This window comes from Acanthaster planci, linkage group LG07, assembly GCF_054643075.1.
Source record: "Acanthaster planci isolate LZ-2023a linkage group LG07, COTS_SCS, whole genome shotgun sequence".
Taxonomy (NCBI): domain Eukaryota; kingdom Metazoa; phylum Echinodermata; class Asteroidea; order Valvatida; family Acanthasteridae; genus Acanthaster; species Acanthaster planci.
The window spans coordinates 14,491,298-14,517,695 of record NC_141783.1 but is presented as its reverse complement, the minus strand read 5'-3'; the positions used below and the strand labels follow the sequence as shown (position 1 = coordinate 14,517,695).

General features: G+C 39.9%; 1 protein-coding gene across 1 annotated transcript; it reads right to left on the bottom strand.

The window, feature by feature from the left end:
• Window positions 1–26,398, bottom strand: dcun1d3 (defective in cullin neddylation 1 domain containing 3). The gene is made up of 2 exons (XM_022237959.2): window positions 26,245–26,398; window positions 1–6,501 (listed from the first exon to the last, which is right to left on the bottom strand). The coding sequence occupies exon 2, from the start codon at window positions 6,319–6,321 to the stop codon at window positions 5,332–5,334; it is 990 nt and encodes a 329-aa protein (XP_022093651.1). The 5' UTR covers window positions 6,322–6,501; window positions 26,245–26,398; the 3' UTR covers window positions 1–5,331.

The following is a 26,398-nucleotide window of genomic DNA, read 5'->3' as shown; positions in this document are numbered from 1 at the left end:
TTTATTTCTGTAATCATTTATTCTTTAGCATCTTGTTACCATACAAAACAGTAGCATTTTACCAGAGTACACCTCCAACCATGAACAACATATCTACCAAATACAGCACTTTTTTTTTCAATTTTGATTTGCTGCAAAGCACATCATTTCATCTCAAGAAGAGACAAGCACCTCAACCTTTTTTTATCAAAAATAATGTCAAGATGCTGTCATTGTTAAATTTGTTTTGGTATGGATATCTTACACAGGAAATGCGTCACCCTGTTATTTTGTTGATTGAAAATAATCATTACAGTAGCTACATATTAACTGCCACTAAACAGTACAAACTGCACTAACTGACACTTAACGGCATCCTTCAAAACATATGCAACACAAAAGAGCATCAAGAAACACACAGTACAAATGTATACATGCACTTTGCGTTATACTAATTGCACAGTAGTGGATCAAAAGAGTTGAAACAGGCCATGTAGGTCTCACTTTTAGTCTGGGCATGGCATCCAATGGCATGGCCATGGAGTAAACGCACTGATGTTGTATTCACAGTACTTTTCTTAATTTTGCAGGCCTGAAGTAAATGCTTCCACGCGAGTTCAAGACAGTGGCCAAAAAAGACTTGGCCTTCACTGTGGCCATTGTTTCACAGGCCATGTGCAAATGAAAGGTATGTGACACATTTTTTTTTTTTGGTACTGAGGTAGTACTTATTTCATATCATCTAGCTCAAATGTTATGACAGGTGAAATTGCCATCCAGATTGGAATTCCAAGCCACCAGTCACATTTGTAGCTGCCTTATTCATGCCAAACCATCGACTGTCATTATTTTCACAAGTCACAGCATTGACCTCAGATGTACATGTGTTTCAGGGTACAAATTGGCCACGTGAGATCCCACAGTTTACCGGCCTGCAATAGTGACTTCTGTTTGAACAAGCCAAAAGTCATCTCCAAAAAAAAAGACCACAGCTACATTTCACTAGAACCACAGGTACACATTACTCAAACTTTAATTTCGTTTTAAAAAAGGCTTTCAGACAGACACTTTCCACACTCTTAATTAAACAGCACATGGCAATGTGCAGAACACCACATGTCTCAAAAATATTTCTCCAAAAGCAAATAGATGAACATGTGTCTGTGCATGTAACACAGATACGAAGGATCCACTGTTTTTGATTCTTAATAATGCATTTTACAGCCAACTTTTTTGGTTACGTAAGTGAAAGTTTCAATTGTGCATGTTAATTGGCAGAGGAGAAAGGACTTATAATGCATTGGATTTGGAGACATGCATGTACATGTACAGGTACTGGCTGCTCTAAGCACTACTGTGTGTACTTGTAAGTACAGGATTCACCACACAGCATTCCAAACCAGACAGGATCCCATGTGACAGAAGGTGAAAGGCACTGAGATCCAATCAAATGTTTTTCATGACGAACAGTGTATATTAATTTCATTAGTGTGAATTGTTCACAAAAAAGCTAAATTTAAAAAAAAAAAAATCTTCACCGCTTCTCCATCTTGCCTTGCGCGGAGCAAAATGTTCACTTCAAGATGTCACTAGTCATATAGCCATTGTGCTTGATTTTACTAGCTTCATCATGATTACCTTTGAACCCGTTTTATTCATTGATATGTCAGATTTTCATTTGGCAAAATACAAATGCAAAGGAGAAACATGATTCCTCCCTGAAATTCAAAGTTTCAGAACAGTCAAGTACTTCCAATGCTGTATCCCCATCAAACAGAACAAAGGCTTGCCAAATGCTAAAAAGATTTCCAATTAAAAAGATGTTTAAAAACGAAAAACATTTTAGTGCAGATGGCTCTAATTACTGAGTCTAGCCCACACATCATCCAAACCTCAAATAAATGAGACAACCTCTTCGGTCTAATCCGATCAGAGCAGCAGACAAATTAACTTATAATTGTTGTAAAGCAGGCCATTGGGTTGTTCCTGCTTGACCTTAGATATCTTCTTGACAGTAATTCAAGGTCTAGTCGGTCAAATCTCACCAGTGGAAGGTTTAGCGGTCACATAGATTGAATACTTGTCAGCTCAGCAGACATACCGATAAAATACATTTGCAGAGGTACATGTACTGCCTATACAGTACTCAGATAAGTGAAATTTCATCCTTTTTTTCCCCCATAACCTCCATCATTAACTCGCTGTACTGTTTTGAAACTACCCAACAATAGTTCTCTGCACTTCTCAAATTTTCATAGTTCAAGCAGGAACACTAAGCAATTTGGATGGCAGTACATGATTAATTAATAAAATGCATGTATGTCTTACTTGTCTATGTCTTACGGGGCACGGCCATCTTTGAATTTTAACCTTTCCATTATGCTGCAATCAAAAATGATTGGCTGACTCAAAACAACGAAATAAGGTTTCCCGACAATCGCTGCCATTGGGAATTTACATTTAATTTGAAAAATGTTAACAAAATTTTGCCATATCGTTTAAACATGTAAACATCCCGCCCCTACCACGGTGTCATTGAAAACTTTAAATGCAACAAATTGTATACAATGCAAATAGTTAACACAAATTTCCGGTTGATGAATTCATGGTTTTCCTTTGATATGACCGAGCAGTGAAGTGTTCAGAAAATCAGATTACATTTTACAGGCATCATTTACAATAAAACTGAATGCCAGATTGCATTAATTAAAACGTCAAACGTTTGGGAAAATCTGCAATTGGATTTCGATATTTGTTCATGTAAATGTGTATAACATCCCCCCTTACAGTCCATCATAAGACTTTGTTGAGTGACACAATTTTTCAGGTCACTTTCCCAGGGACGGGACACTTACCAGTACTTAACAGAATATTATTCAAATGAACGAAAGCAATTTCGCTCTGAATGTCAAGTTTCTAAAAAAAAAAAGAAAAGACCTCTCCTCGTGAATGTATCCATGCAATGCCTTTACACTATTCATCACCGCCAGTACGCATGTTATTGAGAAGTGCAAGTAGTCAGCAGTGACATCATCTATGATCAACACCTATATTTGTGTATGCTTACTTGCCACAGGACTCTGTAGTTTCAGTGCTTGGTGCACATGTGCCTCTGCTTCCTTTCCCAATGTCTCTACCTACCAAAGGCCTTCTGTCCAGACTGCATTAGGAGTAGTATTGCATTGTGCGTTGTCATTTTGAACTGCCAATAGCCAATGGGGTAGGGTAAGCCAACCCTGACTAACACACAGCTCCACCTTAACTACACTGTATACAGAATTGTCAACATCAAATGCCTCCAAATTCTCACTCCAAAAGGGTGGATTCTGTCAAGCTTGGATATTGTTTCCTCTCTCGACAGAATTTTCTGAGCAGGTCCAACAGAAAAGTCCTCCTTGCTTTGAATGCAATGACCGGCCCCTCACAAAAGAATGGCTACTTGCCTGTCCATGACATGAGTTCTGATGCACTTCAAACAAGGGACCAGTTACCGGTACCAAAAAAAGGGAAATTTGTGACAGACTTTGTCATCACCAGTCCAACAATGAAGTACAAATTTTATACTTACATGTAAAGAATGCAAACATAATTTTTAGTTTTCACTTAAAATAAACCTAAGTTGTCATCTTTTTTCTACTTGACTGAGAACACGGAATTTCTTTAAAGGTTGGTTATTTTTCGGTTTTGGGCCTTCCAATTCAATAATACAAAAGATATTTCGTACAAAACGACAGTAAAGAACATTTACATATACTTCTGATTTACAAGCAATGGCCCACAAACTAGTATGACATTACACAATATCATTCTGCAATGCACATGTGCATTACATAGACAGGAACACTTGCTACATGCACTGCCAGTAAGGTGTAGATTAACAAAGTTGGTGTATAAAGTGAACACATTTGCATTTAAAGGATTTGATAGTCCTGATGCAACATTTCTAAGTTTGCATTATTTGTACCACACAATTTCAGGCTATCCTGAGTTCGAAATTTTAATGATTACAAGCGCAGCATACCGGTACATGTAAATTACGGGCCCATCATCCACAAAACACTTTTGCATCATCCAAGCAAGTTTTCACAAATGTTTGTTTTGGAAATGTGAGATCCCCAAAACTTTGGCAAAGATGCTTCTTTAAATAATAATGAATGACCCCCAAAATACCAGAAACCACGCAAACTGCTGTTTCCAACCGAAGTTGTTTTGTGCTCAAAATCTGAGTTACATGTACTGTACATGTTGTAATCTTTCTCAGAAGTCAGTTGGCTACTTTAATACTTTGTAACATTAAACCATAGCTCCATGAATAAAGTGACGATTTACTGGCTGTTTCTGCATACAGGTGGCCCATGACCCATCGTCTTTAACAAACCCAGATTTCCAAACTAATCATCCATGATAGAGCTGTCATTCATGGCATATTTCTAAAGCCTGCTTACTGTGTCCAACATCAATCATTAAACCCCACTGCTTCAAAGCAGTTAACAAAAAGGACACTTTTCCTGTGATTCAAAAATTAAACAGAATAACAGCAACAGGGAATAAATCACTCTGGTACACTGAACAATTTTACAGAGGGAATCATTCCACACAAATACAAATAAAAACAGCAGTAAATGTACGGGTTCCACTGAGTTTCCGCATGTAGAAAAAACACAACCAAAACAGAGCACTAGTCAATCAAACTAGATGCTCGGTTAATGGATACATCAAATTACAAGTACAGTCAATCGGATTCCAAAATAGGAAGTACAGTACATGTACACGTACATGTACATACTGGTATATTGTACATATAACCTATTGTGTTCCAAACAACGACATACAAAAAATGCAGGTGTATCACTTATTTGTTTTGTTGAAACTACATGTACATGTACAAGTCATGCTTCATTTCGATTTCAATTCCTGTCTAGGAAATCCTGTTAGACTTTTAATAGTAGTTCACTTGGTGTAGATACTGCAGTACATATACTAAACACAGAAATATGTACCGTACTGTACAGCAGTTCAAAAACTTCACTGCTATAAATTAATATCCTTTTATTTTACAAGTGGTTTACGTAACGAGATGAAGGTTTTTCTGTTGCCCTGAACACATGTGAACAAAACCAACAATTTGATTTTATGGAGTTCGAAACCCACAACCATTTGCATATTAGTGCAGATATCTGAGTCATCAAGGGACCTGCACAAGCAAGTGGAAAGTACTGGGTTCAGATCTTAGGTCCCTTTCATTAGACAAACAGTGCTTTAAATGTTCACAAAACTTCACAAAACTCCATCTGAAAAGTGTTTATCTGTACGCAATGCATGGTGCTAAACCTTAGTAATGCCTGCTTGGTTTCAAACCATTATTCCTTCACTGTCATCGTAGCCATCGTCTATATTCTCTGTCCTTTGGTTTTCCTGTTGTTTCCTGGCCTGTCGTTCATTTTCATACTCGACAAAGTCATCAAAGAGGCTTGGCCATGCCTCATTGTCGTCATAGTTGCTCAGGTCGTCACCAATGACCTCAGTGAAGTTCAGGAACATCTGCCAGGTGTCACGTGAGATGCCACGGACCTGTTGATCCAGGAGGAAGTCACACCAGCGATCCAGTATCTTAACCTGCCGCTGGGAGAAGACTAGCTTCCAGAGAGGCACAGCCATGTCGCAGGGCAGAGAACGCTGCCCGCCCTCCACGTCCAACCCAAAATTGAAGGTGAAGCGATACAGGTCCTTGAAGGTAGTTTCCTTTTTCACCTCTTTCTTGAGATCCGGGAACTTGTTCATGATGCCCTTGATAGAATCTGCTCGGAGTGCACGGCAGCCATTCACAAACTCCACCCTGGTGAAGCGGCACATTGCTGAGGCCTGGAACTTCCAGGCCAGAACCAGGACGATGAACTCTGCTGGATTGACCTGCAGATCCTGGCAGAATCTCTCCATGCCATCAGCAAGAATAGCATCCTCAGCACTGTCCCGATAACGCTCAAAAAGCCGATTCACTTTGCTCTCTGAGAAGTCCGACTTGGACTGTCGAGGCACACCATCCAGTCCATTGCGGGTGGCCATTCCCTTTGACCTCTCTGAAGATCGGTGCGATCCATTGGAGATGCGGAACTGCTGCTCCATGGACAGGTGGTGAGTTGTTGGTGCAGCAGCGGTGGTGGTGGTTGTAGTTGCGATGACGGGTTCGCGTTTTGGCACAAGGGGTGGGGCACTTTGGGTGTCAGGCAAGGAGGTCCGGGCCGTCAAGGTGGCACTCTTGTCTGGGAATGGCAGGCCTGATTTGGTCTTGCCATGACTGTCCGAGCCACTGGTCTGGGTGCAGCTGGAGAAGCACTTTCCCATTGAGGCTCCTTGGTGTCCTTTGCAGCTCTGGTGTCAATGGTGGCAGAAGTGAACTGCTCACATCATCCCAGTGTCGTCTCAAAACAGGAAAAGCCTCGATGGCATTATGCTCAGGGTCAGGATTCTTGTCTCAGACACACTGACACGCCTTGGGAAAGATCCTTTATTTCAACTGTGAAACTGGAAGAAAAAGAGACAATGCCATGTACAATGTTAATTTAGTTGCGGTACTCTCTAAGTGTTCCAAATACATGTACTTATGCAGTTTAACCTTAGTACTAGAGCAACGCCAAGATTTAACCACTTGCTGCCGGGGGACCCGTTTTTGAGCACATAGGCTTTATACAGCCGGTGAGCCCAAATCCGGGACACAAGAGCTGGGCCTTGTAACAAAAGACCGTGCTCGGCACAACAGACTAAGCTGCTGGGCATTACCAACATTTTTTCACTCTCAATAAGTGGAGATAATCCAGCCTTGGTTTAAAACAGTCTACCACAGTTTTGGGCATTTAGTGCGAGCAGATTACCACCAGGGACAAAAGTGCTCCACCACCGCAGCGATGAGCCACACAGCACTACTGCATGCTAACCTGGCCCTTATTGAAAAGAGATCAGCAGCGCACTGTGTCAGGTTCGTGAACAAAAGAAAGTTATATAACACCGCACAATCTCGGCTCTTTTTACAAGGCTGCAAGCATGGCTGAAATACTCAGGCATCACTAGATTTAGTCTGACAGGCAACAATGGCCACCAGATAGTAATTCATGTGGGTGTAAACGTCCATTAATTAAAATGATGAATTTTTGAAGATTTTTAAAAACTGAAAATCTTAAAATTCGCACGTATGCATTTTTCCAACCACCCGGCAGCATGTGGTTAAAGACAGCATACATGTAGATGTGTATTCTTTATGCATGCACAGGAAAGGCAATATTAGATGTTCAATACAATTAAACACAATTTAACAATAGCCACATGTATACACAAAAATACAATACGTTAGCTAATGTCAGTGAAAAAAAAAAAAAATTTGGATGAGTCGATGATAAATACGCAATACTGATGACGTACATGTACATGGACCCATCCCTGGAGCACGCATGCCTAGCAACACTCCAGGAATATCATGTCCTTAGTGCAAGCTTTTCTAAAGGTGACAATATGCATTTACACCGGTACATGTGCATAAAATGCAACTCATCCTCATTTATCACCCCAAATGCATTCTAGCACATGTGGAAGTGATCTCAAGTTCCCAACAAGCTCTAGGTTTCATTTTGCAACAGACAAGGGCTCAGCTTACTGGCAGCACCATACAGTTTTTGCTCTTTGATATGGGGTTACGAGCTACACATGTAACACTAAATACATGATGTACTATAGATTAGTTGCTTACCACAAACACTTCTAGTATTTCTTAAGCAGAACAGAGTTAAAAAGCAGTGTGGTCTGGCCCCCTTGTTAAATATCTATCAGTATGAGACCAGATTCAGTGACAAATTACTGAGTTTAATGTTAGTACATGTACATTATTGTTTGATGTATGTTTTCAGCACAAATACTTGTACTAAAAACTAAATGATTGGTGGTGTTGTCCCCCCAAATTTTATACATGAACAAATTTGTAGTGTTACTTGTTTTAACCAAAAATTTACAAACCAGTATGCATGTACCGGTACACAGTACATGCACAACCTAAAATGTATAAATGACCACTGTTTTATTTTCCTTCTTTCTAAGAACGTACAGAAGAGTTTTTGTTTTTTTGTTACTTTATTCAAGCAGATTACAAATTCCAGGAGCATGGCAGGATACAAAACTCTCAACTGAAAGTAGTCTCTGAATGGATAATCCTTCCCCCAACCATGAATTGTTTTCATCACCCCCCCCACCGGTAAATGTGTTAACTCAAGCAAAATAAACCACCGATCAAATGCGTAGATTTCCAATTATACAAATTAACTGCGGTGATGCCTGGGCCGGGAGTTTCCTTATTAGATTCTCCAGGACCATTATCGTGTTGGTAACGATCCACTGCACCATTTACCCAGGCCCTGAGAATCAGACAGTTGCCACAATTTAAAGGACACGAACCCCTTGGAGTGAAAAAAAAAAATATGCAAAATGCACAGCTGTTGTGTTTAACCTTAAACATGAATTACCGCACATGTACTAGAAGAATAAATATATAAGCAAAAAATGTACACCTCAATACCTACATGTATTTGAACTAGTCAGAAGCCATAAATGTACCATAATTTGGGCACCCTTTTAGGTCAATACATGTACTCTCTAATCTTACCACTTCACACTTGTTTAGTGTTCTCTGTTTACAGCAACGCCATAACTTCATATGGATAAGTTAACCCGTCCACTCCCCCCCAAAAAAAGTAAAACAAACTCACAACACTTCCAAAGACAGTATCTTGTCAAAAGTTATGAACAAGATCCTGTGTTGCTTTAACTGTACAGTTGTAAACATGTACAAACCTCCTTTACACCTTTGCTGAAAACAATTTAACAAGTGGGCGTGTATTTCTACACAACATAACATCCCCCTTCAGGGATGACAGCATTGGTAGAAATAAATGTACCGGTATTACAGCATGGAACCGTAATATACCATTACTCATTACCACGGCCAAGAAAGAAAGTTCCAATCTACATGGACTTTTTATACTGCAATGCCATATGAGATGGTCTTGGTGGGAATGAGTCATGAGCATTTACTGCACTGGTACAGTGACTGATTATCAGATATTTTTTATGGCTATGGATAAACTTTATCATCAGTTACAATGTACATGTACTGTACAATAAACTAACCAGTCTGACAATGCATACAGTGCACTTACATTTTACCCCAACCCTCCTGTTTCAATATTCCAATTTACCGGTAGTCATGCTTACTTTTTTTCTTTTGTCACCAAACAAATCAATCCACAGCAATCAGTATCTTTGAACTTTCCACCCGCAAGAATATTACAGTCCAAACTTCGTCTACATGTACACACATGTGTGACTCTGTTCTTACAGGGATATCGGCTTTCAGACAGCAACTGAATGCAAAAGGGGTTTTAAAAATCATACAGTACATCTGTTTCCACAGACCAAAGAGCAGAGTTTCCGACCTGTTTCATTCATTCCATGCAGTCTACCGATATATACACATGCATTTGCATTCAGCTTATCGAACAAGTGGCTACTCAGTGCAGAAACACAAAATGACACTGACTTTCCAGTTTTCCCAGTTTGAATATCTTGTGAACTGTGATACCAATGAGCACGTACACGTAGCAACTGGTATTTGGGTGGGGTAGGAAGGCGTACTGAATTCTAAATGCTGTTTGTGTTTTGCTTTCTGCCATGCTTGGGTGAATTTACTTCCCATTGTTGGATTCCAAGAGAACAGTTTCTGCTACATTGTTGACTGGTCTAGGCAACTACAACTGGCTCTGTGGTATTCAAATGTACATGGACTACCAGAAGTACACAAGTGTATGAATCACACATAAACAAAGGGAACTGTGGCTCATGTAGTTTAGTGTTGCAGTGCCGGTGTACATGCTCCACAAATATACATGTACCACTGAGCCAAATCTTCAACTATTTCATTTCAAGATACATGCACCTGTAGGTTAGAATATTACAGGTGAAAATCACAGGTGAAAATCAGGGTGTCTTTGAGTAATGTTGGTGTCTGTAAGAGCAAAACCGTCCTGTAATTTGCCACAACCAGTCCTGTAATTTGCCACAACTCTCACACAATAGACTAAACTTACAGGCAGCTGACGTGTATGCCAAAAATGAATTTACAGCCAAAAAGTACATTTCCTGCAAGTTTTTTTGGCGAGTTTTTCATGTTTTTTTAATTAATTATTGTGTGTGTGCGTGTGATCTGGCTGAGACACGTCCTGAAACTCACCGAAGTCAACCAACATGTAAAACATTCATACCCGTTTGTTTCTGCTTTTGTGGGAATTTGGTTCAACAGAATACTTGATCAAATAGAAGGTTGAATATGTGGATAATCAGTTATTTTAGTTGACTCAGCCGTCATTGCATTACATGGAGATGAAAACCTACAGTAATAAAAGGCTGGATGGCAATATGCTTCAAATGTCTCAATATGTATCTACATGTACGTTCATGTGACTACATGCACCTGTTAAACTCACCTGCAAGTACTGTACCGGTACATGTACAGTTAACCCCTACATGTACATAAATGTATTGTACATACTGGTATTGTAGAAAAGTGTACTGTATTACCTAACATACATGTGCATGTTCACCTCATACAATACATGTACATGTACATTGTATGTAGAGACTAGCAGAGCTACATGTACATGTATACATGTACCGGTATGGTACATGTGTTCACATTTTACATTGTGTATAATGTACATGTACATGTACTATTACTACATGTACATGTATGTACATGTAGTACCATGTGTATCAGTATGCTCTATGCTTATTCCTACACCTGCTAAAGGTCACGGATACAAAATCTGAAACTAATTAAAGGCCAGCTGTTAAATTCATTCTGACATCATGACGTTCGTTCCATCAACATTCTCTTCACAAATGGTTTGAAAGATCACCCCGATGTGACACGGTGGTCAATAGTGGTAAAGAGAGAAAGCGGAATTACTCCAGCATCTGACTGGTGCAGCACACTCAACACAGAGAAATTCTGTCCCGGTTGATTTTCATGGAACTGTTTCCTTTGTAGACATTGACAAAACAGATGTTTCACTAACAATAACATTAACATGCAACACCTGCATGCGCTTTGTTGCACATTTCCCATTTCTCTCATGGGTTTGTCTGTAGACAACTTCATAGGAGTTACACATCAGAATAGTTGGGAGAAGCTAAGCTCTCCAAAATTCTATCCCTCCCCCATAGTCATACCCATCTACATACACCCAAAATGCCTACTGTGTTTCCTCATCAACAAACATGTGACAAGTAATTAAAGGGACCATATACATGAACATGTAAATTAAAGGGACCATATACATGTAACAGTCAACTTTGAATGTGCACTTTAAAGTTCATTTGCCTGTATACATATGAAGCTCCATGGATTTCATACACTGGAAAGTTTCAACACAAATATGACTTTAAGAAATTTTCATTGCATGGACCATTTACATGTAAAACTAAAAGCCTTCCCATTTTCTTTTGCAGTGAAAACCAGGTACATGTAGGCTTTCAAGACACATCTTGCCTTCTCCAACCACAGTTTGTACTGTCTGTAGGGACACTATGGCTGCACATTACATCTGTACAAGTTATGGTAAACCACACGCAACCCAACTACAGTATTCAAATGTTTTAAGTCTGCAAACTTATTCAAGTAATCACACTGCATAATCAAGTACTGGAAAGCACTGGCCAAATTGCACCAACAAAACTGCACAGAAAGCAATGTACAGAGTGCATGTAAATTGCACCATACTTGTGTTAACAAAGTTGCCTGTGATCATTCTGACACACGAGGCACTATATCATGCACAACATTTGTGTGCACAATACAGACACGTGTATATGCTGGTACATCAGTTTAAGTACTACATTAAGCTGTGTTCCCATTGGACTTTATTTGGTTAACATACCGCAACTTTCCTGTAGAATTACAAAATGACACCCAATGGGAACACACAGTAAGCTACATGTACCATCCCTGTCAACTTACCACGATCGCGATGTAAAACTAGCAGGCCAGAGAGGGTCGCGCTGCGGTAAGTTAGCAGGGGCACAAAAAAGTCCAATGGGAACAGTTCCCATACAATGTACATGTAGATTGACCACAACAATGCTACCTTTGAACCAGACTACCGCCTACACAGAGATCCGCAGTGGGCATGCGAAAATGGTTGTATGGTTCCCATTCTCCAGCTCGGTGCATGCTACGCACACACAGTGAAACTTGCCCTAATAAATATACACATTGTGTATGGATTTCTTTCTGTACGGGTTTGTCTTCTTTGTAGCAGATTTGGCCGAATTCGTCTGATTTTGTCTTTGTTTTTGTCAGATTTTGCCGATTTCATCATGATTTGTACAGCACACGCAATGCAATCAGCTGGTCTTATCAGGCCTAACATAGCAAATAAACACTCTGTTATGGTTAAAGAAAGTCCACATGGGAAAGCATGGTAGATTGACATAAAGGAATGTTGCAGTAAATTTCCTCGTGCCAGCGGAAGGAAATGTCCAATGGGAACACGGCTTTAGTCATTCTATAAATTCAGAGTCCAAAAGGGTGACTTTTTGTGTCCCTTGTTACACCAAAACCGGGTAATTTGACATGTCATTGAAAATGACTTCAAACTATTTTAGTTCTTTGGCAGATAATGCATTGCTTAATCAGTCTTGGAACTGAAGCATGTGTTCTGAACTTACAGTGTATGTACAAAATCAACACTCGGATGTGACAGGGACATCGAAAAAAATTGGACCCCCAAATTTAAGGATTGACCCACATCCACGTATCACTTATTGCGCAACCATTTTCTGAACTCTCATAAATAGTATACCGGGTATGAACTGACGTTGAATTATGTGTTACAGTATAGCATTTTTTATTACAAACTCATCGTTACAACGTCAAAGACCTTCAACCCAAATAGGGCAGACAAAATTACTGCACATTCGACCCCACTTACTGGTACATGAAAGTGCCATCTGGTTTCTCAGTATGCCACCTAAGTGCCAATAATTACAACTTGGAAATTCGACACAATTCAGTGCCTAATGTGATTGAAGATGGGTCAGGCAAATCACTGTGAAGCAAAGGACATGTACATACATGTATGTACACTGGAGCTGTGGCTTCAATCCCAACACCTATCCCATACGTTTACCGTACCACGCTGACTACAACGCTCTTGTACGGGCAGGTATGGGTCAGTACAGTACACTATGTACACAAATATACATGTACAAATGTACATGTACATACACTGTACATGTTGTACCAGTAACTTAGCCACTTCATGCCCTCTTGCACTGGCATATTCACTTTTCAGGGAATCTGGGGTCATATTTCCTGATATACAGTACATGTAATTGGCCAAACTGCAAAAGGTTCCAGGATCCAGTTTCCTCATATTACTCTACTTTATTCACATGACAGGCCAAATCCTGCTGACTGTTACAGATTTATATGAATTGCTTGATCCACTGTGTATGGTTTTACCAAAAAATTCTGTTGCATGCAATTTTAACTACAATTGAATCATTATCCACACTTAATGTAACAAGATTCCACACAATTGTCAACCATCTGGGGGGGGGGTACCCAGTAAAAGAAGAAATTTTACAATATGCTTTTAATCAAACCTAATTATGAGGAAAACTCTCCCCCCCTCCCACTATCCATTCAGTAGATGAGCAGAAATCTGTTCTTGGAGAGATATAGGGACAACCTCACTACAAAATAGGATAAGACAAGCCTTGGCACTAACAACGTTTTGCTGACACAATACCGCACACGCCATTAGTGTGTTACATCTGAGCCTTGTCATTTTTGTAGTTACACACTTTCTGTGTACTTGTGCATACATGCACATGTAACCATGTGAACATACATGTACCGGTATGTTCAGAGCATGTGCATGTGGTAAATCTATTCAATTTCAGTTTTTAGAGTTTTCCCAAATTGTAATTGTTCCACAAACCAGTGTTGCGGTCAAGTACCTTTCGGGTACTTTAAGGATCTCTGCCAAATACTGTACATGTACATTGTACTGAACTGGTAAGGAAGGAATACAGCTGGAGTACATGGCATGTAGCGATAGGCATTTGATAGTACCCGGTAGATTCACGGAGGGATGATTACAAACTAAATGGATGACTTCAGACACTCCCAGTTTTGTCAAATTTCAGTTTTAAGGAGAAAAGTACTCAAAAAATACTCAACCGAGTACTTTTTAAGCACTTTTTGTCATAAAAGCTTAACGTTTATTGAGCAGTGGTGGTCTGAAGTCATTATTTGATTTTGTAATCTTACCCTTGTGCATGTACACTACCAAATGTCCATGTTCTTAAGCCTTATTCCTTCCTAATGAACTGAACATTTTGGCAGATAACCTTGGTACTCGAGAAGTACCGGTACATGCACATGTACTCGACTAAAACTCTATAAATTGATATTTGTGTGCATAAATCGGCATGAATTTTACAGCTTTCAAGAAACACATTACCTTGGGCACAAACACTGCTGGGTACAGCAAGGCAGACCTTCGGTAATGTACATGTACCGGTACATGGATACAATAAGCCATTTGCAAGTTAAATTTGAATAAAATCTGGTACACTGAGTTATCTGACTGCACACAAACATAACAATTTGAACTCCCCACACTAAAGACACTGTTAGTGTTGCTATACCTCATGATTCGGGGCAAGCTTTTACTTAGGGACCACCATCTCTAGAATGGACTGGCTCCTTTGTGCCCTTTTTTCCCATTGAGAACAGTGTATTGTTGCAAGGTGTCTCTTATGTAACTAAGGAAAAGCTTGCCCGGAATCACAAGGTATAGCAACAGTGGTATGGAGAATGCCAATTATTATGTTCACGTGAATTTAAAGAACTCGGTGTACCAGATTTTATTCAAATTTAACTCGCAAAAGGCTTATTGCTCTTGCCCATGCACATGTACAAACGTACACTGTATATGCACCTCAGGTACTATACCTGTACAGAGCAGCTTCCCCATTGTAATATGCAATAAAATATGAATGTCTAGTCAACAGACGCCATCCAGCATCCTGATCAAAGTCCGCCAACAGCATCTGAATAATCCATTCCATAAAAGCTAAAAGCTCGGGAATATTCATCCCGAAAATTAAATTACAATACACTGTACATAAGGAAAATATTCAATTTTGGTAAAGCCTGCAGTGCATGCACATACAGTGCATGTACATTGTACGCGTATGCGTTTTTCAGTGCATCAATCAAATATCCTTTTCAGTAATTTCAACAGACGAAGTACAGGTACTGGACACTCATTGAAATGGTCCCTCTCAAAAAAATCTCCGCCAATATGGGGCAGCATGGACATCCGGGTGTTCCACAAAGATGCAGGTAGCAACCACACTGCGCTGATGAAAACAACTGCAACGGGGGTGCGCGTACACTGATCAAAGAAAAGATTGTGTAACCCAATCCTCGGACTGCCTGGGGTGTGCGTACGTCGCCATGGTCGCTGTTTTCAATGGTGCGGTACCTGTCATTTTGCGAGAATCCCGGATGTCCACGCTGCCCCATGGTAGGCCTACTAGTATCTCATACATGACTATTCCATCAAACAGGAAAAACCTCTGGGTCTACATGAATGAACCTTACTTCTACCTTCATTTAACTTTCTTACATATGGTCGTTGGTTCAATAAAAATAAGCTTTTGGCCAAGTTGTCACTGATCCAGTATACAGCTTGTATACTGTACATTTACGTTACCCACACATTGACATGTAGCAGTACATGTCTAAACCAGTGTTAACACACAGAAATGTATAACGTGATATAAATGACGAAAGTCTTTTCATCAGTCATGAAAGGTGAATACATGTCAATGAAAAATTCATGAAAACTGACAAGATTTCTTTAGTTCATTCCAGTGTAGAAACATGCACTTGTGAGCATGAAATACACATGTACATGTACCGGTACTGGTATGAACGGACCCGTACACGTACATACAATGTAACTATGGTAGTACATGAACATCTAGATGGTGCATGCAGCTGGTCTGGGTGTTGTGAAATTTCACATTTATCCTGACCTACTTGTATTCAGCAGCAGAGTAATCCAGTGTATACTGCACATGTACATGTAAATTACTACAAGGACATGTCCAGGAATAAGCTCTAGGACTGCAGTTTTATGGTGTCCTAGTGTTCTCATAAAATTAAAGGTCGATGACAAAATAATCCAACAAGAACATGTGTCATCGTGCAAACAAAAACAATGAATTACACCAATTTACAGAACAAAGTAGACAAACATACATGTACACGTAGGTGCATACATGTATACTTGCGCATACATGTACATGTACCATCGATTTATGACCAGGCCAAAGCATCTTTTAATCACCCCACACAGATGATTCCTGCTTCCATATGTTGCCCCCAAATGCTCCAGTCAAAGCTTTCCACAAGTACCAGGGAGACAAAATGTCTGTTCTGCCAGTCAGCTGTATGGAAGCCTGCAGGGTTAATGGTGGCACACGCAATCTAATACAGTGCACGTACATGTACATGTACACGTACGTGTATGTACACACTGGGCTTGGAATGTCTTTGCTCATGAATGCATCAGCACGCTGTGTTCTTCAGATCACAGAGCAAGATGCATCCCTTGCCCCAAAATAGAAAAATGCACCACACAATTTTTGCCAGTCTGCTCTGCTTCCGCTGGCTGGCAGTAAAACACCATACATGTACATGGAAGAAAAAAAAAAACCTTGCCAATACGTGATGGTAGGTTGAGGCTCATCTGCCATCCATGGGGGCAGCTAATGAGCTTGGAGAATACAAATACGTGTCTGTGCCCTGTAGGCATGGCAACAGCCAACGAGTCCAAAATGAGTAGCCAAAAAATATATTTTAAAAAATTAAAACATGAAGAAACGAAAAAGAAAACAGTATCGGATGATGCTGAATTCAAAAGTACAGCCACAGAGGAAGGACAAATTCCATGGTGGGTTCACCACATAGGTGTACCATGTTGCCATATCAGCATATATATGAAAAGAACAACACCATGTGCGTATATTATAATTAACAACAATCACCTGTGTAAACCTTGTACTGTCTGGCTCCTCAGGTAATACCTCAATGTTACAAATTACATTAGGACAATTATGTAAAGTATCTTGGTCAGTTCCACAGTACATACATGTACATGCACAGTACCTAAACAATGCATGTACTAGTGCTCATCTTTCTTTTTTTCCCTTTTTGTGGTGAAGGAGTCAAACCATGCACCTTGTTCACTATTAAAAAGGTACATACAAGTGGCAATTGTGGAAACACCAGTTGCAAAAACACAACAGCTGGGAACCTTCTCTAAATGAAAACTGAAAAGCTTATGAAATAAGGCAACTTCAAGTCACAACGTGAAATTGTTGAGCCTGGAATGGTGTCAATGATAATGATAATCATCATCATCATAACTGGCTTCTTATATAGAGCTTTTAACTAAGATCAAAGCGATTTAGTATCAAGGAAATGATTACTTTGTATTATTTCCCAATGATTGTCCAGCCAAACAATGTAGAAAAAAAAGGATTTGATTTGTATACATTGTTCTTGCACTCAGGAACAAATGGTTGTCTACCGGTTTGTAATACAAATGAAGTGAGCTATCAGAATGCTTTGTTGAAAAAAAAACACTTTGGGGTGTTCTCACAGTAATGAATACATAATTCACAGACACTGCAAATATTTTTCCCAGGAGGGGCAAACCACCCCCCCCCAGGAAAAATTGGGGGGGGGGCAAATCACTCATCAGCTCAGAAAGTTCTGTTAAACAATTACATGTAACCGTATCAGTGGGAGGGGGTAAATTTGAAAGGTTTTCAGTAATAAGTACATGTACATGTAGGTTTGTTATATTCATCTCATCGGTATTTCTCTTCCTTTTTTTAAATTTCTTTTCTTTTCCTCTTTTTTGGGGGGGGCCCTTGCAACACCCATGAAGTCGGTTAAATGACTGCCACAACAAGCAACAAAATATCACTGATCCTGGAGATCCCTCTCTTGATGAGTCAACTTGGAGTTAGTCATGTATACAGAGAGCATTATAAATGTCTATTAATGATTAACTTTCAGAACAGAATTTCGTCAAAATATGATTTCCGTTAAGCTCTGGTGGAGGCTTACCCTTAGGGACTTACTTGTTTTTCCTCTTTTTTAAGACATCATCAGGGCTAAATTTGGAACTGAAACTCTGCATGAATTCTCACAACTCATTGGAGCTGTTTTTTTCCAAAACTGTGGGGGTACTTGCAACATTTTGTACTGATAAGTCCTATTAACAATGAAAAGGAATCTTTGTATTGTGTGGGTTTTACTAAAGTGATCACAGTAACAAGGTTGGAAATATTCTTTGAACATTAGGCAAACAATGACAACACAAGTTCAGGGGGTCTCATGCATACAACGGAAGATTATTGTTTGCATCCAGGAAAATAATGAGGAAATTAACCTTGCTAGTGTCAGTTTCTGTACCTGTACGTGTCACTTGTTTCTATCAAGGGATGTACCACGAGTAGGTCTACATGTACGTGTAGTCAAGTGTCATTGCTCATGAAACCTCTGTCCTTTGGTGGGATGCCAAAAAAGGAAGATGATCAAGGAGCCAAGGAAGGAGACACTGAGTACATGCACTGCCTCTCACATCTGAATGAGTGCGTATGAATGAACAGTGCGTAATGAACACGCATCAGTACCTAACACTTGATCATCACATGGGAGGACTGCATCTCCCGGGCATGTGAATTGTGAAGCATGTGCCCCACACTGCACATGTGACCGGCTCTAGAAAAATGGGTAATAAGTCGCTGGACACAGGTTATCAGTTTTTGATATGGCTGGATTATGTACATCAAAAGCTACAATGAATGACCCCTGTAGTGCACTTCATTCAGTATATATGAACATTTGTATGTCCACATTTTCAGATTCAATAAAAGCGCTTTCCGAGAAAAAGCTCAGAAAGTGCAGCACTTGGAAACACAATGCTATGCAGGATTTCCTACTGACTGATCAATTTTTCATCTTCATTCATCAGTATCCATGTTTGTAGTCACAAATTCTGAAAATATAAATCTTACAGAAGCTATTAAAGGAAAAAACACAAAATCACGCTTCGAAGAAATTTTGCCCTCTCCAAATAGAACAGGCCATTACGTGTTTTGGCACTGCGTGACTTATTACCTTTTTTGCAGAGCGGGTCACAAATATGATTTGAAGGTTTGCAGGGGGGATGTTGCAATGTGATGGTTTGCAACAGCAACAAGTGATTCTCTTTTGTGACTGAGGTTCTAAACAGAACTGGTGGACTCAAGGTTTTGAACAATATGGCCTGTCAAGTCCCTTGTCAAGCACCTCAACTTGCAGCTCGAGTATCAACAGAGTGCTGAGGCATTTTATAAGACACATACACATGTATGTGTATGTATTGAGTCCATGGCCGATGAAAGCAACAGTGAACATGTACCGATTTTTAATTAAGGGTGGGTCTGGAAAGCTCAACGGAAAAAAATGCTTTGGTTGGAGAATATTTGCAAAAATGTTTGTCTTACACAGGCGTTTTTGGTGACCAGCACTATTTTTCATCCAGTCATGTATTCTCTGTGGATGTCTGGAAATGTACTAGTATACATCTGAAAAGCATCTGGAAAAGGGTCAAGGGTCAGTTTCCTACCTGCATAGCAGGAAATTTACATGTAACTGCATTCTTGTAGTTTCTGAGGATGTGACAACAGACAGTGAAAGCATTTTCCATCATGATTTATAATCACTCATCAGGAAATCTAAGAAGTCACAACCAGAATGCCTAATGCAGTTTCATAATTCCATATTTGATGCTACGTTTTTACGATCATTACGTCAGAGTGCACTGCACCATGACACAGGAGTTAAATTTCAAAGCTGTTTATCATCAGGGCATTCAGCCCTGAACAGAAACCTTAATGGAGGGTTCAGTCGGCATGCATCACATGATGACAACAATCCATACAACAACATGAAGGTTCTGCATCAACATAAACATTTCATTTTCATCCACATGCAGGCAGTTTGTCCCTTCTTATAGGCCTAACGATATAGCAGAGCATGCTTCACGCTCACTCTGTAGAGATTCATTAGTCCAATGAACGTTATTAGGCCAAACAATCCAAACACGTACATGTACATACCGGTACACGAACATAAAATGTACACATTACAAGTGTGCAGTGCAATCATCACTGGATTTTACATACGTATTTATAAGTTAATGCACGTAGACAAAAAACATCCTGACACATTTCCATAGTTCTAAGCTCTTCAACAGTTGAATACGTGTTGTTTTTGCAGGAACTGCATACACGTGGATTACAGTAATTTGCGAACATAAAAAATCCCAGTGAGCAAGAAATGCAAAAGTACATGTACAGGTACACTACTCTAAATGTACATATCCTCAAAACCAAAGTTTAGCCAACATTTTTACAATAACTCAGCAGAATTAAAACAAGTATTTTTTACGTACATGTACTTTGCAGATTTGCAAAATACTTTCTAGTACATAGCCCCAGCCATTTCGTGGGAGCCTGGCTAAAAACACAATTTTGAGTCACTTGTTAAATGTACTGGTACTTCCAAATTATGTAATCATTGGCAGAGTCATTTATCAACACGACAACAATCAAGAGACATTATTTGTATTCCTTGTACTACCCGGACGTGTATCATGTACATGGCATCTAAATGTACAAACACTGTACAAGTTTAAACAATTCCTCATCACAGTGATACTAATGACTGTTTTGATAGCCCTTCCCATTAATATCGTTTGATACATTCATTTTGTGCATACACACATACTTCCATCAGTCAACGGTGCCTCTGTCAAAGTAAGATAATAGGCAATTAGAAGGCTATAGAGTGGGAAGCAATGTCGACGAAAGGAGAAGGGCCTATTTATTTTTGCAACATGTTAATAATGGTCTTGGGTGACGTTGCACTGATACTTTTAACATGAGAAATGTACAGGTACACCGTACATGCCATGTACCATGTTTATCAAGCCATGGCCATTTTCCACTCCTCAACTTCGTCTCCGTCTCAGGCTTCATTCCCAAATCCAATCCCCGATTGTGGGCCTGAAGCGTTTAAATTACATTGGATTACTGTAATTTTTGGCTTTCTGTCATCTTATTTGATGGTCTGTGGCACTATTAGACTGATTACTGCGCTTACAGGTTCAAAGTCAGCAAGTAAAAAAAAACAGTTGAAGCCTGAGACGGAGCCGAAGTTGAGTACTGGAAAACGGCCCATGAATCATTCCTGTAGGCATTCTCATCATTCAAAATAAGTGTAGAATCCAGTCAAACTTGCGACAAATTTCTTGCTCAAGATTAGGCGTGTAAATGACATAATCCCCTTTGTTAAACCTGATGCCTGATTTACAGAATGACCTAAAGCACAATACATGTAGGAACACCTTATCAGTGACTAAAGTACTGCACTCTATATGTATGAGTGGCAAAAACTTGAACCAGCTTTAATTAAAATAATGCATTTAGCTTGTCAGTCTTGACAATGATAGCAAGGAACACCTCACAGACTGAGGAATCCTGTTTTTTTGTGTAAAATCTTTTAATTCAACCTTTGACACCATCATAAGCAGACCCCCCCACACACACACTTCTGAAATAAACTTCTAATGCTAAGAGTTTCCAGGGTTTAGAAAAGTTACTCAATGTCACACAACTTTATGATGACCTTCCCTGGCCTTGGATTACAAGTTACCATAAAGCTGATTGTTGCATGAATGTCCCTCAACCGCAGTCTTAAGACAAGCTCTCAAAGCCCGGACCACAGCGCATTACATGTAGATTGTTGAATGAGCACTGTAAATGGTCTGTGATTGAACGACATATACCAAGCACCATCTGCTAGGAACATTGCGGTTACAATCACTGTGGCGTACTTTTTACTGTGCCAAAAGCAGAGGCCCACACTAGATTTCTTTCTAAACTCACTAGTTCAGAAGAGATTGAGTCCACATGGTGTACTCACAAACCATCAATCAGTGTGGCCTCCACAATGCAAAGCTTCAAATCTTACTCAGATTTCTGAAGGTTCATGTAGGTAAACTGTGTACATGTAAGTTTTGTCTTTTAACATTTTATTTCTACAAAGATGAAGGAGGACTCACAATCCCACTCCAAAATGTTTTTTTAAGTTTGAAATATTGCCCACGTGAACCAAATTTTTTGGTTTAGGAATCAGAGTTTTGGATTCATGTGTTATTATCATAAGTTAGGTTGACAAAACGTTCAATGTACACGCATACAACAGTGTAAATAGTTTTTTAGCCCATGAACAAGACCTCCAGTCTGAATTCAAGCCACAAGCTACATGTACCTGTACTCATATTGGTATGAACTGTAACAAAAGCATTAGTTTGTCACGGTTCACTCAATGAATGGTCTTGTGTGACTGGTTTCAACTAAACTAAACACTTAAATGTATAAATGATACATGTAAGACTCATTCTTCATTTTCCGTACATGTACTGTAGGCCTACGTGACAACCAGCATGATCACATGCTTTACCAATGACAGATTAGCTCAAGCTCCAGACCATTTATGATCAGCTGTTGGTCCCTACAAGTGGTGCTGTGTCAAGACCACAGCAGTAAAATTTAATGTGGCATTAAAGAAGGCCACTAGATTGAACAGGGGACAAAGCATGGGACAGGTGGAAGCCGTGCTAATCTGTACCAGCAACAGCAAAAAACAAAACAATCACTGGTGTCGCACAGCCTTTGTTTTCATGGAAACACCAAGGCAGTGTATTCATATTCCCTGTCTCTCCTGTTCAGTTCTGAAGCTACTGGTACATGTGCAGGTCTATCAGTGGTCGGATCCCCACCATTCCATTTTTAGTGCAGATCACAAATACGATTATTTTGTTGTCACTATGAGTCACACTAAAAGTGAAAGATAACTGCGTGCTCAAACTTGGAAGTGTTAATTACATGTACCTTCACCACTATTTTCATCATCTTATCAAAGATAAATTTATTTAATTTCTGATGCCTTCCATCCAAAGTTATCAGAGTAAAGAAATCCCAAATTGACTGTTCCTGGATTGTGCATGGAAATGTATGTTGTAAATGACTAAGATAATCTGGCACTAATGTTTGCGATCTTATCGGATAGTTGTTCATGAATCCAGCACAGTAGACCATTATAGAGGATCACTTAAAAAGAAATGTCAGTTCTTTCTTGGTGAGCATTCGGGACTCCATGTAATGAAAAGTTCAGGAAATTCACTTTCATCATATTTTACCATACCTGAGTGAGAATCCCTGCAAACAAGCTTACATGAGTCAGTCTAAATACTGAGACAATCATTAACCATTCCTGCCAGCAGACATTATTTTAGTCAATAATTATATGGTGTCGACATCTGAGTGCAGAGTTAAAAGCTGGAAATATGAGACCTGATCAGTTTCCTGGAGCCTGAATCAGGAGCTGACAATGGTTGGAACATGTGCAAAATACAAAGTCACAGCTGATGTGCAATGTAATGGCTACAATGTTTCAGCCGTATGAATGAATAAAATGCCCAATGGCAGAAACAGCCATTTATTTGTTCTGGCAGAGTCAGCCCACTGTCTGTTGGAGTCTGATTTGAGGGGTGGTAAAAATGAGCAGTTTTGCTGGAAATAGGAAAAAATCATGAAAATCTATAGTTTTATGAGAAAAATGGCTTCTACAGAAGAAGCCCATCGTTCTATGCCCCACACTAAACACGGCAAAACAATTTATGACAAGCACTGCTTTGTGTGCACGTTAATCCTTCATATACTGGTATACAATGTACAGAATGCGTCCTGATCCCAAGATCATGATGCAAATCACTATTCAGGCATGGTCAACAGGTACGGTGTTTCAGTGTACATGCATGTACATTGACTGAAGCTAAACTTCCAATTGAACTGGGAACATAAACCATGATAAAGTGATAAACAGTTGTACTTGTATACATGTACATGTGGTAGACATGGTAGGTAAACTGTAGTATCTTGAATGTACATGTAAGTTTTTACTGGTACCGGTACATGTAAGTACATGTACATGTAGAACTAACGGCAAGTGTTTTCCTGGCATCATAGGGTTTTTGATAGGCTAATGGGGAAATTTCTCGAAAATTGGAAACAAAATGGAATGTCACATTGTGCGCCAGTTGAAAACAACTGCAAACTGCTTGATGGACAACTGGACCATTTACCAACTCAACCATTTAGAGAAATCGACCGGTGGGACAACTCGACGTTTTACCAAGTCTTCCTTTAAAGGGTAGCTGCAATCAAACCTTCAACATGCACCTCTGAGTTTCAGCTGCTTTTATTTTCAACTGTTTTTCGCTATTTCAAAGATTATTTTCCTCCTTTTTTTGTTTTAATGCCAATGAATATTTCCATATTCATGAGCAAATCTGTGGCATCATCTCAGGAAGAAAGCCTCATTGTTACTTTAGTTTGTACACAAAAAGTCCTGCATTTTTGTAGATTTTGCTGGACTCAGTTTTTTCTTATGTCGCAGACACTGATTGACAGCTTGTCCTTCAAAACACAAGTGCATGACCATGATGTACATGTACCTGAACTTGGTTCCCAGCTTGTTACATGCATTACTACTATCCATACAATCACTGCGATTGGGGACAACTGACTGACATTATAGTCTTGACTTCAAGGCTGTGTGATAAATGTACTCAGCATGCTAACTGCCCACATACAGTGCGCGGTACATGCAGTATGCACAAAATCGACTTACACGAAGTGTGTGTTCAGACAGTGAACTGTACCGCGCAGTACTTGGTATGCATGGTGCTGCTAAAACGCTGGTCGTTTCGACGATCATAAAGGTAAGCAGGCGCAGGCAGCACATTCCGCTTCACTTGCAAGCTCGGCAGCTTTGTTTTTAAGGCTACTAAAGGGACAGTGCTACACATGTGCATGCAGTGCACAACTGTCATTGAACTCGAGTCACATACATGTAGAGGTGCAAATAAACCAGAAGTGAGCCAGAAGGGAAAAATAGGTAAAACAGAATTTCAGGGTCTGTTAAAAAGAAACGGAAATCTGGATGAAAACCGGAAAAGTGGCATCTGAATTGCAACTCATCTCACTGGATATGACATGAGCAGGGACCCAGTGATGCAGCATGCACAGGACTGGTGGTCGACGTGTCCGTCACCTCATACAGCACAGTGCGAGGCCACAATGGTGATGCGGCGTGCATGGTGGTGCGGCATACCATTTGCAGTGCTAGTGCAAAGGTGCCTCGGCTGCACCGATGATCAGTCGCAGACTCGCTAGTCTGCCAGTGTGGGAGACAGTAAAGTTTTCCTCCAATAAGGGAGATGCTTCTTTGATCTTCCTTTCTTTTTAAATTTGGAGAAAAGGTGTGGGCCAAGTGATTGTAATTTGTGTAAAGCACACGCACACTCATGTCAAGTCAATTTGTTTTTATCAATCGATGGCTTGTCCCAACGATTGAGTTGTCCGGCCATTTTTGCGGCACACACAGTCAAGTATACTGTCACTCGTAACCCTACACATATGCTACAGCCTGTGGGTGAAGTTTCACCTTTATATTTCTCAAAGAATTCTGGGTTTAAAAAGACTGATTTGGTTGTATCCATTTTCCTTCCTCTATGGTTGCATATTAATATACTATAGGCATGATAGGCCTAGGCCTAATGACTAAACACGAGTACAAATTACAATGCCTAATGACACCGTTCAGTTTTATCAATGGTTATTCATCCTGAAGTTAACCTCTAGGCCAGGGTGCATGTAAACTGTACTGGAATTTGAAGATTGGGGATTGTCGTGGTTTACAGTGGTTATAAAAGAACAACGCAGCAGCAATGCCGCACACGAACTTGGCGTAGGCCCACCGGTACGTAATGTACAGCCATTGTTGTCAATGTCATCGAACAATGCACAGCTCACTGTTAATCATGCACACAACACAACACATGAGGGACCGCATTCGGTCTTGTTCCGGCATACAACAAATTCGCTCTTTTATTTCCCGAAAACAAAATTACACTCACTTTAAGTTCGCAACATATAAAGTTCATAATCATATTTAAAACCTACCTGCTATATTTTAGCCATTAGCAGTACAACAAACCGGATATTTCGGCCATTTCAGTCGACGTCTCCAACCAGAAGATCGTGGGTTCTCAACAGCTGCGGAATCAGACGTCGACGACAGGAAGTGTTGGATCACCGAATATGACCGCATGACGTC

Coding starts and splice junctions, on each gene's coding strand:
- dcun1d3 (XM_022237959.2), bottom strand. CDS start 6,321: ATGGGAAAGTGCTTCTCCAGCTGCACCCAGACCAGTGGCTCGGACAGT.